At 38.2% G+C, this 14,366-nt stretch overlaps 1 protein-coding gene across 1 annotated transcript; it reads left to right on the top strand.

The window, feature by feature from the left end:
* The first annotated feature begins 2,117 nt into the window (after window positions 1-2,117).
* Window positions 2,118-14,157, top strand: perp (p53 apoptosis effector related to pmp22). The gene is made up of 3 exons (XM_082558363.1): window positions 2,118-2,507; window positions 8,824-8,961; window positions 11,393-14,157. Exons 1-3 carry the CDS (start codon window positions 2,303-2,305, stop codon window positions 11,602-11,604), a joined length of 555 nt encoding a protein of 184 aa, XP_082414489.1. The 5' UTR covers window positions 2,118-2,302; the 3' UTR covers window positions 11,605-14,157.
* Window positions 14,158-14,366: the final 209 nt, after the last annotated feature.

Raw genomic sequence — 14,366 nt, 5'->3', positions numbered from 1 at the left:
ACAGAATTCTGAAGAGTTTTGAAACAGGTGAGTACACAGGGAAGTGAACTCTTTACAGGGAAATGGGGATTTCTCTCAAAGAGAAGAGGACATGTAAGAGCTGACTAAGGTGAGGATCGCAGATACAGTTTCAAATTGTTTACTTCTGTGTTTCTTCTTAGCAGGTTGCACTGGCCAAACAAGTAGGCTGAAAAAATCAAGAGAGGGAACAGAAGAGAGTGGTGGAAAGCGGGCAGGAAATTAACTTGTAAGCATATTTCTCTTGACAGGTAACGTCCCACTTGAAAGTGCAGGTAAGCTGAGTTTGGAGGAATGCACCAAAATCTTTCCAGCAATCTTAACACCATGCAATACCAAGGAGCCAATGATCTTGCAGAGTGTGGACACTCAAACTGGAGTCACCTCAGGGTGGGCAATTCCACCTGAGAAGGGGGAGGCAGAAGTGAGAGAGAGAAAAAGAGAGAAGAAGAAAAACAGCCTTGGCCTGCCAGGACCATGACTAAAAACAAATATTGGTTGCATATAACTTTTTGTGAAAACGTGTATTTTTTCTATCAGCTGACAAGTTTTATTTCAAATAATAATAATAATATTAATAAATAAATAAATGAAGATTTTGGCTTCTTCTACCAGCCACTTCTTTTAGGGGACTGTCTCCATCTCACCCTAACCCTAGCATCCTCCTCTGTCACACCAACCTCCATCATGTCCTCCTTCACAATATCAATGAACCTCCTCTGTGGTCTTCCTCTTTTCCTCCTGCCCGGAGGACCATATGCATACCACTGTCCCTCCTCTACACATGTCCAAACCATCTCAGCCTTGCCTCTCTGACTTTGTCTCCATCCTGAGCTTTCCCACTGATGTACTCATATCTAACCTCTCTCTCTAAATATTAATTTATCTATTTCTGGTAGTCATTACTCTTTGATCAATACAAAAAACAAAAAACATTTTGACACATGAATTAAGTATTTCCAGTGAGCTACAGCTTTTGCAGAAGTGGGGGTTTTTTCTGAATGCATAAGCATGCTCTAATTTGCAAAAGAAATCTTCAGAACTGAGAACTTGTGAGAAATGTGCTAAAGCAAACAAGCAAACTGTAATTAGGTGTTGGACCAAAAAAGTCCAATGTGCTCTCCAAAGGTGACAACTGAGTGTTGTCTAACAGTTTATTATAGTAATCTACAATCACAGTATGTTTTTTAATTTACTTCTTTATTAGGAGATACCTACATTCATCTGAAGAATAAAGGTTTCACAGGACTCTGTGCAATCCTTTGGAAAAACTACATACACCCTTACTGCTTCCATAAGAATTAAGGATGTAAGTAGCAGCTATACTATTTTGTTTGGAAGGGTTGCCAGGAGAAAAGCCTATTCTATCTAAAATGAGCTTGGCAGCACAGCTTAGGTTTTCCTAAAACCCCATAAACACAGCAAAGCCCCATAAAAAAAAACCCTCATTTGTAGCACGATGATGAAAGGGTGATGATTTGGACTTGTTTTACAGCCAAGGGATCTGGGCACTTTGCAGTCAAGTTGACCATGAACTTCACTTTATACCAAAGTATTCTAGAGTCAAATATGAGACCATCTGTCTCACAATTAAAGCATGGCTCAAACAGGGACCTGAGTGGACCAAAATCCCTCCATATACAGTTATTGCCGTTAAAGATGATTCAATAAGTTACGGAATCATACATTTAATTTTTGATTAGATAGACAGTTCCATGTAAAAATCATAAAGGCATACAGAATAAATACAGCCAAACGCTGTGCGTTGTTGTTGTTTTTTTACCTCCTTACCTTTAAAGAAAATATTAAGGTTAGCTGGGCTGCCATCTTGTGGCATTTTACATTTATTACATTTATTTTGTACTCTCTCTTTATATTTTCTGCCTCACAGCACATCACCCATTACTACCTGTTGGAATTCCGAAAAAGAAAAGTACATCTCTGCAGCATTCAGCTCAACTATCTTCTGTTAAACGCAATCCTTTCTGTGATCAGGACTCGAGCTTAGACAGTAACGGTCACAGGCCGGTTGTTGGGTGTGTAATATGACACACTGAGTGGGGCTGGGCTATACTTTGCTATTGTATCCAAATAAGCCCAGCCCTTCACGATCCTAACCTGGCTGACGGGTACGTTTCACTCTTGGGTGGGGCTGGAGCTTTTATATTATATCCTCACATCACCCACTGTCACTGCGCAAAGACGCATAAGACATTGAGCGGACAGATTTCGGCTCCTTTGCTCGCCTTTCCTCTCCGTGTACACCGCTCGCTGATCGTCGGTCATGTTTCGCTGTGGGATCGCCTACCCTCGATGCAGGTGGATCATTCCCCTGCTTCTGCTCTTCGCCATTATTTTTGACCTTATCGCCATCTGCGCACAATCGGGATGGGTAGAGGACGAGGACGCCAAGTCTCACTACGCCAGTATGTGGAAGCAGTGCCGCGGCTTAAAAGACAACTGGACGTGCCAGTCGCTCATGGAGTTCTGTAAGTATCAGTCTACCTCACACATAAACCATACACAATATGCTGTTCAAAGATAATCCGACAAGAGCGAATGGGATGCCTTAATGCAGCCAATAATAAACCTCGAGTCAGTGCGAAAATCCACATTCCCATATTGTAACTTCAGGGTGTTGACCTCTGCTAAAGAAGTCCAGGCTGAGGGGAGGAGGGAGGCCTGCAACAGTCAGGCAAGCAGGCGGAATGAACTTTGGTCTCCACGAGCATTAACTCTTTTCTCGTTTATCACCTCCAGCTTAAATAAACGCAGTTGAAAGAAAGGCGGTTGAATGCTGTTGGATAATAAGTCCTGAGTGCCTTCCTCCTAGGCTGACGTCTTCACGCCAGGAGAAACATTCCTTGAAATAGCTTTCTGTTCTTTAGTTTGTGTGAAGGGTCACAACATTAGTTCGAAGAAGGCAAAACGATTCAAACGTAGATAAACGGCAGCAAAAAGAATCATGAATAAAGAAACGATTCCTCACATAATATCCTGTTCAGTATGAAACCTGGGCATTGGCGGAGGAAGAATTTTCTTTTCTGGGGGCAGTCGCACTTAGGTTATGGTTGTGAAAACATATTTATAAGTAAATTGTAAATTTTTATATGGAGTGTAACCATAACACCCCCCCCCCCCCCCCTTTTTTTTTTTCACCTTTATGGTTAATAATGTTAATTATTAATATTAATGGCAGGATTAGCATGAATCTTGAAAACATACTTCTGAAGTATCAGAAATGGGTGCAACCAACAGGCACCAAAGATGACTAAAAGCCTGTTAGTAAGTGAAGTCTGAGCTTTTTTACTGTTAAGATATTGATGTTCTTATCATCAAGATAATTACTAAATGTGGCCTTCATAGAAGACAGCGCAGAGCTGCTGTTTGATGGTGTTTGTGTAAATTGTGGCATCCTTGTTATAGAATCCTTGGTTGATGTCATTTTAAAGGTTATCTTCATATTAGAACACACGAATAACTAATGTGCATTTTACAGTACATATAATGTATAAACCTCTTTTTATCAAAGCAGTGAAACTCATAGTGCTATCCCCATAGCAACCCATATGTGAAATATGTTCCCACAACTGTGGTGGTTGCATAACAACCACAGAGATAAGTTCTTGAAAAGTAGTAGTTGTTTAATTGCACAGCCCCCCTCAGGGTTTACTATTAGTGACCAGAAGGTCCACTTTTGATTACAGCCCCTGAAAAAAATGGATTTACAAAGAAATTAAACCTATAAAGACAAACTGTTGACAGATGAGGTCATTGTTGCTATGACTTAATGGATTAAAATACTTTTACTCATCAGAATGATTCAAGGGCACCCTGAATAAACCCTTACGAACAAGAACTTTGTGAACTCTGTGAATCTGCACAGGTAGCGAAAACCATATCAGGAAAAACAAAAACAACTCGGGTACATTTAGAATACTTTAATAGCTTCTCCCAGCCCAAACCAAAGAGAAGCAGAATTTCACACAGACTATTTTGGGAGAACCAGTTGATGAGTTTATTCTTCAGCAAAGACTGTCAGCCACAGAAACGTAACTCACCGACACACAAGGAGACCCAGTATGTGGAACAATAACTGAGAACAGAACAGACTTGTATTCTCGGTCTCTCCTACTCAGGCTTTATTTGTGTTGCTCCACGCCTGCTGTGGCCAACAGAGACACTATTGTTGTTCTTATCAGACTCTTTGAAAGTCACCTAGGTCAGCCTAATGTCACACAGCTCCAAATTAGGGTCTGCAAAGCATACATGTAGCATCACTTATTAGACTCGCCATTCACAGTGGTAATTATTTTAGGAGCTGCTTGCACTCTTTAATGCCATTTCTAGAAAACATAACCAGAGATCTAAGCATGGAGCACAGCCCCAAAGCAAGATCTGGTATTTTTTGTGTAATATGTACATTTTTAAAAAAAAAGTACTTTTAGCACTCAGTGGCATAAAACCTTACTCACAGGAAAATGCCCCTTATTTTTTAGATGTCTGTTGATATTACTTTTTTGTGTTTCATACTTTGCATGCACACCTGTGTTTTAGTTTAAAACATGGTTAAAATGATCACTTTATTAATCAGCAGTTCAACAGATCACCTCAGTTTTACTGTATGTCACTAAATAAGTTAGTTTTGTATTATTTACACAAAACACATACAGTCTACTAAACTGTGGTGTCATGTTTTATTATATTTAATGACCTCACTGTAACAGTCAGTTGAGAAAATAATTGTTAATGGGAATAACCACTTGCTGCAGCCCTAATTAAGATGACTGTTTAATGTAAATATCCATGGCTGTGTGACAGCAGCTCCAAAAAGTCAACAACAACAACAATTGCCAGTGTGGTTGTTAAGAGAGTATTATAGCTCTAGCATGTTGTCAGTGTTTTTCTGGCATTTTTCTGATCTCTTTTGATATTTCAGGCTAAATAGTTTTGTTAGGCTACGTTCACACTGCAGGCGAAAGCGCATCAAATCCTATTTTTTTGTCCCTATGCGACCCATACCCGATCACGGTATGACAGTGTGAACGGCACAAATCCAATATTTTCAAATCCGATCTGGGTCACTTATGTGGTACTGAATCCGATACATATCCGATGTTTTAGAAAGCGACTGCTGTTTGAACGGTCATGTCGCATTAAATCCGTCTTTTACGTCATTGACACAAGACAGACGCCAATTATCAGCGCTGGAGAAGCGCCCGAGAAGACATCGCGAACGCTTCCTGGCCAGATGTCAGTGAAACTGTTGGGAAGACAACGTTGGAGAAACGTGAACATTTTATTTGTACTGTATAATCTCCAGATTCTGACAGAAATCTGCAACTATCCTTTGAAGCACTGCTCCTCTCTAAAACAGCAATAGGGATAATTATTAGGTTATTTACATTATTATGTTAACAACAAAATAACTTAAAGCAAAAATTGGGAAACGTAAAGTCCGAAGTCTTTATATTAAGGGCCATCAGTCAAACAATATTGTTGCATTTTATTTGTAGTGTGAACAAGCAGACAAAAAAAACGGATTTGATCAAAAAATCGGAATTGAGCATTAAGACCTGCAGTGTGAACCTAGCCTTATTTGCCTCAACCGCTCTCTGCTACTGTTTTGGTGTCCTTTAGTCTCAGCGGGGCTGAAGCTGTTACACAAAGAAGAAGAAGCAGAACAAAGCTGCCTGAAGGCTGCTGGCTAGATGAAGGGTACATTTTGGCCCCGCGGTTTCTCTGGCTTAAATACTTGTAGGGATATTCTGAAAACTAAGGAAACAAACACAACCAGAGCACAGTTTGTGTGTGTAAGTTGTAGGATGTTGTGAATATTGGAAGCAGACCAAACTAACTCCCCCTCAGGGCGTTTAGGCCAACTGCCTGTAAAGCTGAAGAGACTGAATTCTCAGGAACTGCAGTTTTAAATAGGAAGAAGCAGTTTCAGTGTTCTGGTATGAGTGCTTGAACAAATCACATAATTACAGGCTTGACTATGGATGATGGCAAAGGGTTGGGTGATATGATAGTATGCTGAGACAAAAGAAGTTTGTCACGCCCTTATGAGTGTGTTAGGGCAGTTAGGGGAGCACAGCATTAAGGCAAAATTAGAATTTTGCATCACTTTGAGGAAGAGTGATATTTCAAATTACAGCAGCCCAATTTGAGTCAGAACTGACTAACTATACATTGTTTTAAAACACACACACACACACACACACACACACACACACACTCTTAGAGCCACAGTGATTCCAAGGATTAAGTATGATACATGCCAGTCTGTATATCTTATTTATTAGTAACAGATTAAGATAGCTGCAAAAGATATACTTAACCACTGCTTTCTTTATCTATTAATCTGCTGCTTGTCTTCCCAGTTTGTTGTGCAGAGAGAGTAATGACAAAAAAGCCACTTTAATATCCGTCAGAGCGTAATTTTCAGATTTATTTTCAATCAAAAGTATCAGGCATGATGATTCATACTTCAAAGCACCTCAAGACACTTTATATTTTAAGGTAAAGATCCTACAATAATAGACAGAAAGTGTTCTTAACGATATTAAGTGTCTTGAGATGACGATTGTTGCCAGTTGGTGAAATCTAAATAAAATTGAGTAGCTGTAATCATTTTAGCCCTCAATTAAATACCAGCATTTGGAGATTTAATGCTTATCGCCCACTCACTGTCACCGCTCTCTAGCTGAGCCCAAACTGTGAAAAATGTAAATGCGCAAACAGCAAGTAAAAAAAACAAAACCAAGGAGCTATTTTAGTACGATTTACTGCATTTCTAACACTGGAGTTTCTGGTTAAGAGAGTGTGCCATTAAAATTCTTTCAGGGAGAGCGCAGGGTGTTGTCGATCCCAGCTGCCTCTGTGAAAGCCTTATTCTAATAGCTTTTAGAATAAAAGCTATTAAATTATCCTTATTATCTGAAGGTTTAGATTTGTCAAATATGGGAAAGTCAGTGTATGTTTTCATAATCATACTAATAGGGCATTTTAGTAAATTTGCAATTAGAGGCAGTTTCAGGCATGCGGGTAGCGATAGTGTAAAAATGTAGGAGGGCAGCCAAATGTCTTTGTGTTTTGATTAAATGGGGAAAGCAGATGCTGAGCAGCTGGATAGTAGTAAGTGTGAGTGATTGGGACACGCATTTCGAGTGCTCACCCAGTAAACAAGGACACACCCATGAATATTTTTAAATTAAACAGTCATCGTTAAGTGTAGGAGCTTTTATATCAGTTTTTAATTCTCGTATGGCAAAAAGTATCAGTTCAGAAACTCAAAAGCTTTTTCTTCTACCAATAATGAATCAAGACACCATGTAAAACAGCTGAAATAGTAGCATGTCTCTCTGTGACTGTCTCCTTTGTTTCACTTGTTTTATTTTGAGAGCTTTGCTTCTTGAAGAAATACTTGTAGTAAGTTTATTGGACTGAATCTCACAATAAGCCTGAAGTCATCAAACTGTTGATAACCAGTCTAGTTTGGTGAAAAGCAGAACACTGTGTTACTGGTGAGCTTGAAGCTTGGTTGATGTTGACATGGGTATGGAAGGCTGAACCAGTTGGACTAGTCTGATGTGTATGTGATGCTGCCTGGGGCTGAGGCAGGTAGGCCATGACCTGAACACATTCACAGGCAAAACACTGTGAATAATTTAGGGTGTAACTTATCCAGTATCAGTAAATTGGGTGTAATGCTGTGCTGATCCACATGGCGAGCTTACATAAAGCGTAAAACTCTCAGGAAGTTTTGTTTTTAATCCTTGATGCAAGTAAAACCTATTCACAATACAATGAACACCTCTTGGTGCTTCTTTGCAAACAGCAGCAGTGTCACATGATAATTTGTTCAAAGGCTGGTGGTGCGCTGAGTATTTGGCCAACAACTCATATCAGTTTTTGTCCAAAAGATTGAAAAATTTGCATTTTGGGAGGTTTGCATCTCTGCTAAAGTTCAGAGGCATGTCTGCCGACGTTACAGAGTTTTAGAGAATTCCAGTGCTTTTAAGGGTGTGGTGTGTGTGTGTGAGCAAAACAAAATTTGTCACAGCTTGAACCTTAGTAACTTTGCAATCTGTGTGAGCACAGCCTTGGGGAGGGGAGCTGCAATAATAACTAAACACCATGTAGACATATTGAACAATAGATGATTCATTTAGTTCCACAAACAAAAGTGAGAGGGATTTGGATTTACCACCAAGCTGCATCCTGAGCTGTCATAAACTGTTGTTTTTGGACAATTTTAACGCATAAAAATTTGACCCAGTAAGCAGTTAATGCTTCAAATCCTGAGCTTCTACAAAAAGGTGGTGGTTTGATTTCAGAGGTGCACAATAAAGTTAGAATGAATAGTGCAGAAAGAGTGCTGCCTCCTTCATTTTCATGAATCTTTTTACTGAACATTAACCATAAATAGAAAAACCAAAGCTGTGTTGAGGCATAAAGCAGCCGAAACCTTCCCACTAAGACTGGAAAGTCTGTGCGCAGCTTTACAGTTGTAACTTTCTGCAGCTGTTTTCTCTGAGGGCTTAATGGTAACATGTGCCAACATTTTTAACAGAACATATTCAGAGATTTTCTTTTGTTTTGTTTTGTTTTTAAGAAAATTAACTTAAAAATGGAAATGGGAGTTGTACCTTGTGTGGCGTATAAGACATACACTGTTGTAACACTTGTTGATATACCAGGTTTGAAAATCTTAAAAAAAGACTCCTTTTAAAAAAACTGAACTTTTCAGACTTTTGTTTCTTCTTGAGTGTCACAATTGTTTTTGCTTATGTTTCGTTCCAGCTTGGGCCCAGGCAGTCGCTGCTCTAATGATCATTGGTCTAATCATCCTCATCATCGCCTTCATTTTGGCCATTGTGGCGATGTGTAACATCAACATTGGTCTTATGGTTGCTGTTGCAGCATTCTTGATCGTTGTTGGTAAGATACACACACACACACACACACACACACACACACACACACACACACACACACACACACACACACACACACACACACGCACAAAAACTTGCATCCACACAAACACTTAATTTCTGCAGGTATAATTACTTCCACATCTACACAGTAAAAATATTGTAAACAAAGTCAGGTGGGGCTGGCGATATGTATTGAGAAGAAGAAATAATCCTCCGTTTCAGATATTCTTTGTTGGTAAATGAAATTAACTTTAACTACACGAAGAGCAACACTCAACCACAGATTAGAATCTCTGAAACTGATACCAAACATGCCTCCGGTCTTATCGGTCCATTACATGATGCTTTAATCTTCAAATAACATGTTTAAGCTTGCAAATGTTCAGACAGCAGCTTCCCAAATAGAAGCAATATGCAAAATAGGTTAAAAAAAAGTAATAATCTGAAAATATTATTTTATACCAACACCAAAACTGTAAAATAGGGAAGGGAAATATGTGGGAGTTGCATACAATCACACAATAAAACTAGTGACGCTGATAATGACTGCGTGTTTTGGCGTTAAGAGGGTGAGCGTAGGAAAAGGCCTTTTTCCCCTGAGGCGTGACGCTGCTGTGGCAACAGCTGGTGTGTTTATCAGACAGACAGACTGACTGACTCACCTCACAGACGAAAGACCCTGACACAGTTACAGGTGGTGGGGTGTTTTTTTTTATTTTAAGTTGCTTTACACTGTAATAGTCACCAAAAAGATAGCAGAAATGACTGCCACCTCAAAAATCTATTTTCCTATTTTTATTCGACGGCATCCCAGCTGCTGTTTCAGCCCACACAGCTCCTTGTTGAAGATATGATCCTACATTGAATCAAATCCAAGATTCGGGGTTTATTTTATAGCTGCATTTTACAGAAATATGTTGAATTGGATTGGATACATCACTTTGTCGGTTGCAGTTGCCTGCAACTGAGATTTTGATTATACAGGAGTTTTAAAATAAAGTCGGGTGTTTGAACAAAATGTGCAAAATAGTGGGATGAGGAAGTTCAGTTTCAGTCTGGTGGAGGGTTTTACAAAAAGAGGTGGTGGTTAAAAATCAAACAAAACAAACTAAACTTGAACGTTTGATTTAAACTGTGTATTTATGAAATATAGAAAAAGAAGAGTATATTGATGATTTTTGGCAAGCATTCCTTCAAAACTATATTTTCTTCACTTGTTAAGTCTTTACTCTTGTGTCCGTATGATGTCAAAGAGAGCGGATATCCCTAATTTGGTCATTCCTACTGTGGTTGGCTCTGGCTGTGAGCACAGGAGCCCAACCCATCTGCCATTCAAAGCATTTTTTTTTTATGAGGCGAGCGACTCTGAAGAAATTTGGCCTATTAGGAACAGAAAGTGAGATAAAAGAGCTTGCTTCAGTCAAGTAGATGAACTGTGGGGCCCGTCCCCTTTAATATGTTAATGCAGTGTTCAAAAATTCAGGCCTGCCTTTGCAATTAATGTGAAAGTGCGTGTTGAAACAGAGTAGTTTATGTTCACTCCCTGCCTTTCCTAAGCAAAATAATGCTGTTTTAATAGTCATCTGTCATGGGAAAGTGGATCTAACTGAGTCAGAGTCACACCTTTCTCATGAATAATCCCTGGTAATAATGACAGGTCTGCCAAAACTCACCTCGAACTCCCAGATGTTGATATGCTGATGAAACTCTTACACAAGCTTGTGAAGGTATTTTTCACACCCTGCTGTTACCATCAGTGTAGTGTTGACTGCATGACTGACTAAGTATGTTCAACTTCCTTGTTTTCTGTAATGGTTTTAAAACTCTGCTCATCTAGTTTATGGTTTAAATATATTTTTTATTAGTAGGTTTTTATTTATACAGTAAAAATGAACTCTACTTTCCACTGACTGGTCTGTGAGAGTAAGTTATTCGGCCAATCGGCTATATAAAATCTCCCTCTATTTCTTGCTTAATAAAAAATGCAATAGATCATTTATCAGCTTCTAAACAATTTATCCCCAAAATGAGATCTTGCATAAATTATCAAATGTAATAATAGGTTATCATTATTGCATTGTTTAATTTTCCATCTAATTTAGTGGAGTGAACCCGGAGGCATTTTGCAGTTGTTAACACATAGCTTTATATCAGTTTTTAAATAAAACTTAAATATGTACTTTGCTTAATTATCCCAGGAAAAGAAGTAGTTCTCATCATGTTGTAATTTAAAGCCCTGAAACCCTAATTTCTGAATTAGCTTTTGACCATTAACAATGACTTTAGACAACATTTCTAGTAAAGTAAAAAAAAAAAAAAACAATTAGTTTGAGCCATTGCTGGTTTAGGCAGTTTGGCATTAGTTGATTTATTAGTGTAGATTATCACCTCACACTGTGCACCAAGCCTTGTTTGTCTGTCTCTCTCTGCAGCGATTATCCAAATCATCGCTCTGATCATCTACCCAGTCAAATTCAATGAGCTGATCTTTGAGGGTAACTATTACTACACCTGGGCCTACGGATTTGGCTGGGGCGCCACCATCATCTCTATCGGCTGCGCCATCCTCTTCTGCTGCCTGCCGAGATATGAGGATGAACTCAGCGGCCAGGCAAAGGTCAAATACCTCTATACTTCTGAGTAAGGAAAAAACCTGGGGACCCACCCAGTCATAGCCATTTCCACTTTTCGCTCTGAGCTGCATCTGGACTGGCCACTGAACATTTTTACACTGTGCCGTTTCACCAAAGATTTCCAATGGCTTATTCAGTTTAATATGGTCCAGCAATGGGAAAACCACTCTTCTACAATCTGTGAGTGAAGTTATAGGCAAGAAGTAATTCCTACTGGGAGTGGACTGCAATTGGGAACTGCATCTACTTTAGTACACAGATCTCTATTTTAGATTTATTAAGAAAGAAATAATAATCATGATGTTATTTTTTGTTTTTGTCATATAAAACACACTTATCAATTTACCTGTACTTTTATAACTGTAACTCTCTAACACAGTCTCACATCACTTTGTGAAATAGTTGCAAACGTCAATCAAAGGACCAAGAAACAGACAAACATTAATTTTACACTTCATTTTGATTTTTGATTTGATATTTTTTATAATTCTATATGTTTGGTTACACAAGTTCCTGGTTATATTTAGGAAAACTGTATCGCTTGGGTTAACCTACTATATTTACTACATGTTTTTATGTGTCCCTAAAAGGATGGTATAGAAAAGTTAAATAAATAAAAAAATAAAATAATGACCATATAGTCAACTAAATAGCTCACATTTTGTGAATATTTCACAAATGGACCACGAGACTGTGCTTTATTGTCAATGCAAGATCACCTAAGTGCACTCAACTTAAAGGAGGTTAGGTATAAAGCTTTTTTTTTTTTGCCTGATTTGTCTGTATCTCCTTGATAAGCAATCCAGAGTCAAATATTTTGCACAGGATATCAAATCATTCAGTATCATTTCTTGGATTTGTCCTGTGTGCCATCATTAGTTTTTCTGTGTCTTTTGTTCTGTATGTTGCTGTGTATAGATGATAAGAAGGAGACTTTGCTTCTGGAATGTAATCAAGTTATACAGAAAATGTCTGTGTGGTTCAACTTTCCTGTTTGTAACTTTTTATACATTTTCTTATTCATTTGCTGTTTGTCTTCATAGTTCTGTTCTAAATTTCCATATTACCAAGGGGATATAACTGGGGGAGTTCACTGTGCTGTTTTGTCTGGATGTGTAATTAAGTAGAGCGATTGAAGGTAAGAGTAAAAATGTTTTAAAAAATATGCAGGAAGGGAGTAATATTCTGAGAAATGGCTCATAATTTCCCCTTAAGTCACAAAAAACCTATTTATAACACAAACCTTCTATTATGCCTCTAATAACTTAATTAAATCACGGCCTAAATTGCGATCAGATTTGGCGAACAACAGTGTAGGAAACACTGACACAGTTGTGAAGTGAAGCAATTTCTGCTTCACTTTGGAAAAATGTGTTTTGTTTCTTGTAATTTTTATTACAAACAATGTCAGAGACAATCTTCACCTGATTTTAGGAACTTAATCTTTAAATTCTTTGAGATTTTTCTTAGCGTCACTTCTCACCTCTCCACCTCTGTCGGCCAAAAACACCTTCAATACCCCATCATGAATAAGGCTAATGATACACTTCTCGAGTAGGGCGGCAGTTTGATGATTGCTGTGATCCCGGAAAAAGTTGTTTTCTTGTTTTCTGGTTTCCAGTGCATGTTGCTTCTCTGCGTGCCGCTCTAAACTGGAAGACAATATAAAGAAATTTCCACTGAACACAATGATTAATTTAACATAAACAACAAAAAAGAACAACTCGTATCCAGATTTTTTTTTTACCTTTATCGAACTTGATAACAACTGATATCCCCGTCCACATCATAGTTATTTTAGAACATCTAAATGTGGTAACATTTTTGTTTTAGGTGGTCAAAATCTTTGTTTAAAGGGACTCGCGATGAACTCAGTAGGTTTACTGTGTTTTTAATACTGGCACATTGCTGACAGATGACCAAATGTGTATTTTCTAAAGGCCGCCAAAAGTTCTCATGATGCCACTTTGGCTGACATTTTCTTGTTTGATAAGACACAGAAACAATGTTGTACAATCATCTGACTTACTGTGTGGACAACTTGTGCCTTAGCTTCTTCAGTGTTATGTTTCTGAATCCTTGAATGTTCGATCCAACTGGTAAGTCAGGTTTTATTGACTTATGACAAGTCTGTTCGTGTTGAGACAAATTTCATGCCCAAGCAAGATGAAGTTTTTCTAATCAATTAAAGAAAGAGTTCCAAAGAAGTAGTTATTAGTAATTGATTCTCGATTATTGGCCACAACCCAGTTGAAGCGTTTCGCATTAAATGTAGATTGTATAAAGTTGTTGCTAAATAACAACCGTTATTTTATACCTTTTAATGAGAGCAGGTTTATTCTTCCTAACTCTATTGCAACAAAAACATGTTTTTGCTCAAGGCATGGATCTCTGTTTTTTTCTTGTTTTTTTTTTTTCTTTTTAGTTCCAGCTTTATATATCATTAGTAACTGTATGGATCTATAGGGACTGTCTCACTGGAAATCTAGCTGGTTTTCTGCTGTAGTTTGAATAATTTTGGTAGCGTGTGTATTTTTATGCAATAAAGAGTTTTTTTGGAAAGATTTTCTGAGTGTTTGTTGAAATGCAGTGACTATTTTTGTATTGCTCATATGGACAAAATGATAAAGTGAAGTTTGTGTGCATAAACAAGTCAAATTGAAATATTTGTAGTTTTGAGATAAATATCACAACACAATAATAGATCAGTCAACAGAGCTGGGCTAAGAAAGTGAACGCTCCAGGGTGCGGGAGCTCCTTTAGTACTCTTTGA

Source organism: Aulonocara stuartgranti (assembly GCF_965226115.1).
Source record: "Aulonocara stuartgranti genome assembly, chromosome: 13".
Lineage (NCBI taxonomy): Eukaryota > Metazoa > Chordata > Actinopteri > Cichliformes > Cichlidae > Aulonocara > Aulonocara stuartgranti.
The sequence above is the reverse complement of the archived record's forward strand: the minus strand, read 5'-3'. Positions and strand labels throughout refer to the sequence as shown.

Bases quoted from the DNA above. Each gene is read 5' to 3' on its own strand.
- perp (XM_082558363.1), top strand. From the start codon at position 2,303: ATGTTTCGCTGTGGGATCGCCTACCCTCGATGCAGGTGGATCATTCCC. The intron at 2,508-8,823 runs GTAAGTATCAGT...GTTTCGTTCCAG, and splicing joins CCAGTCGCTCATGGAGTTCT to CTTGGGCCCAGGCAGTCGCT. The intron at 8,962-11,392 runs GTAAGATACACA...CTCTCTCTGCAG, and splicing joins AGCATTCTTGATCGTTGTTG to CGATTATCCAAATCATCGCT.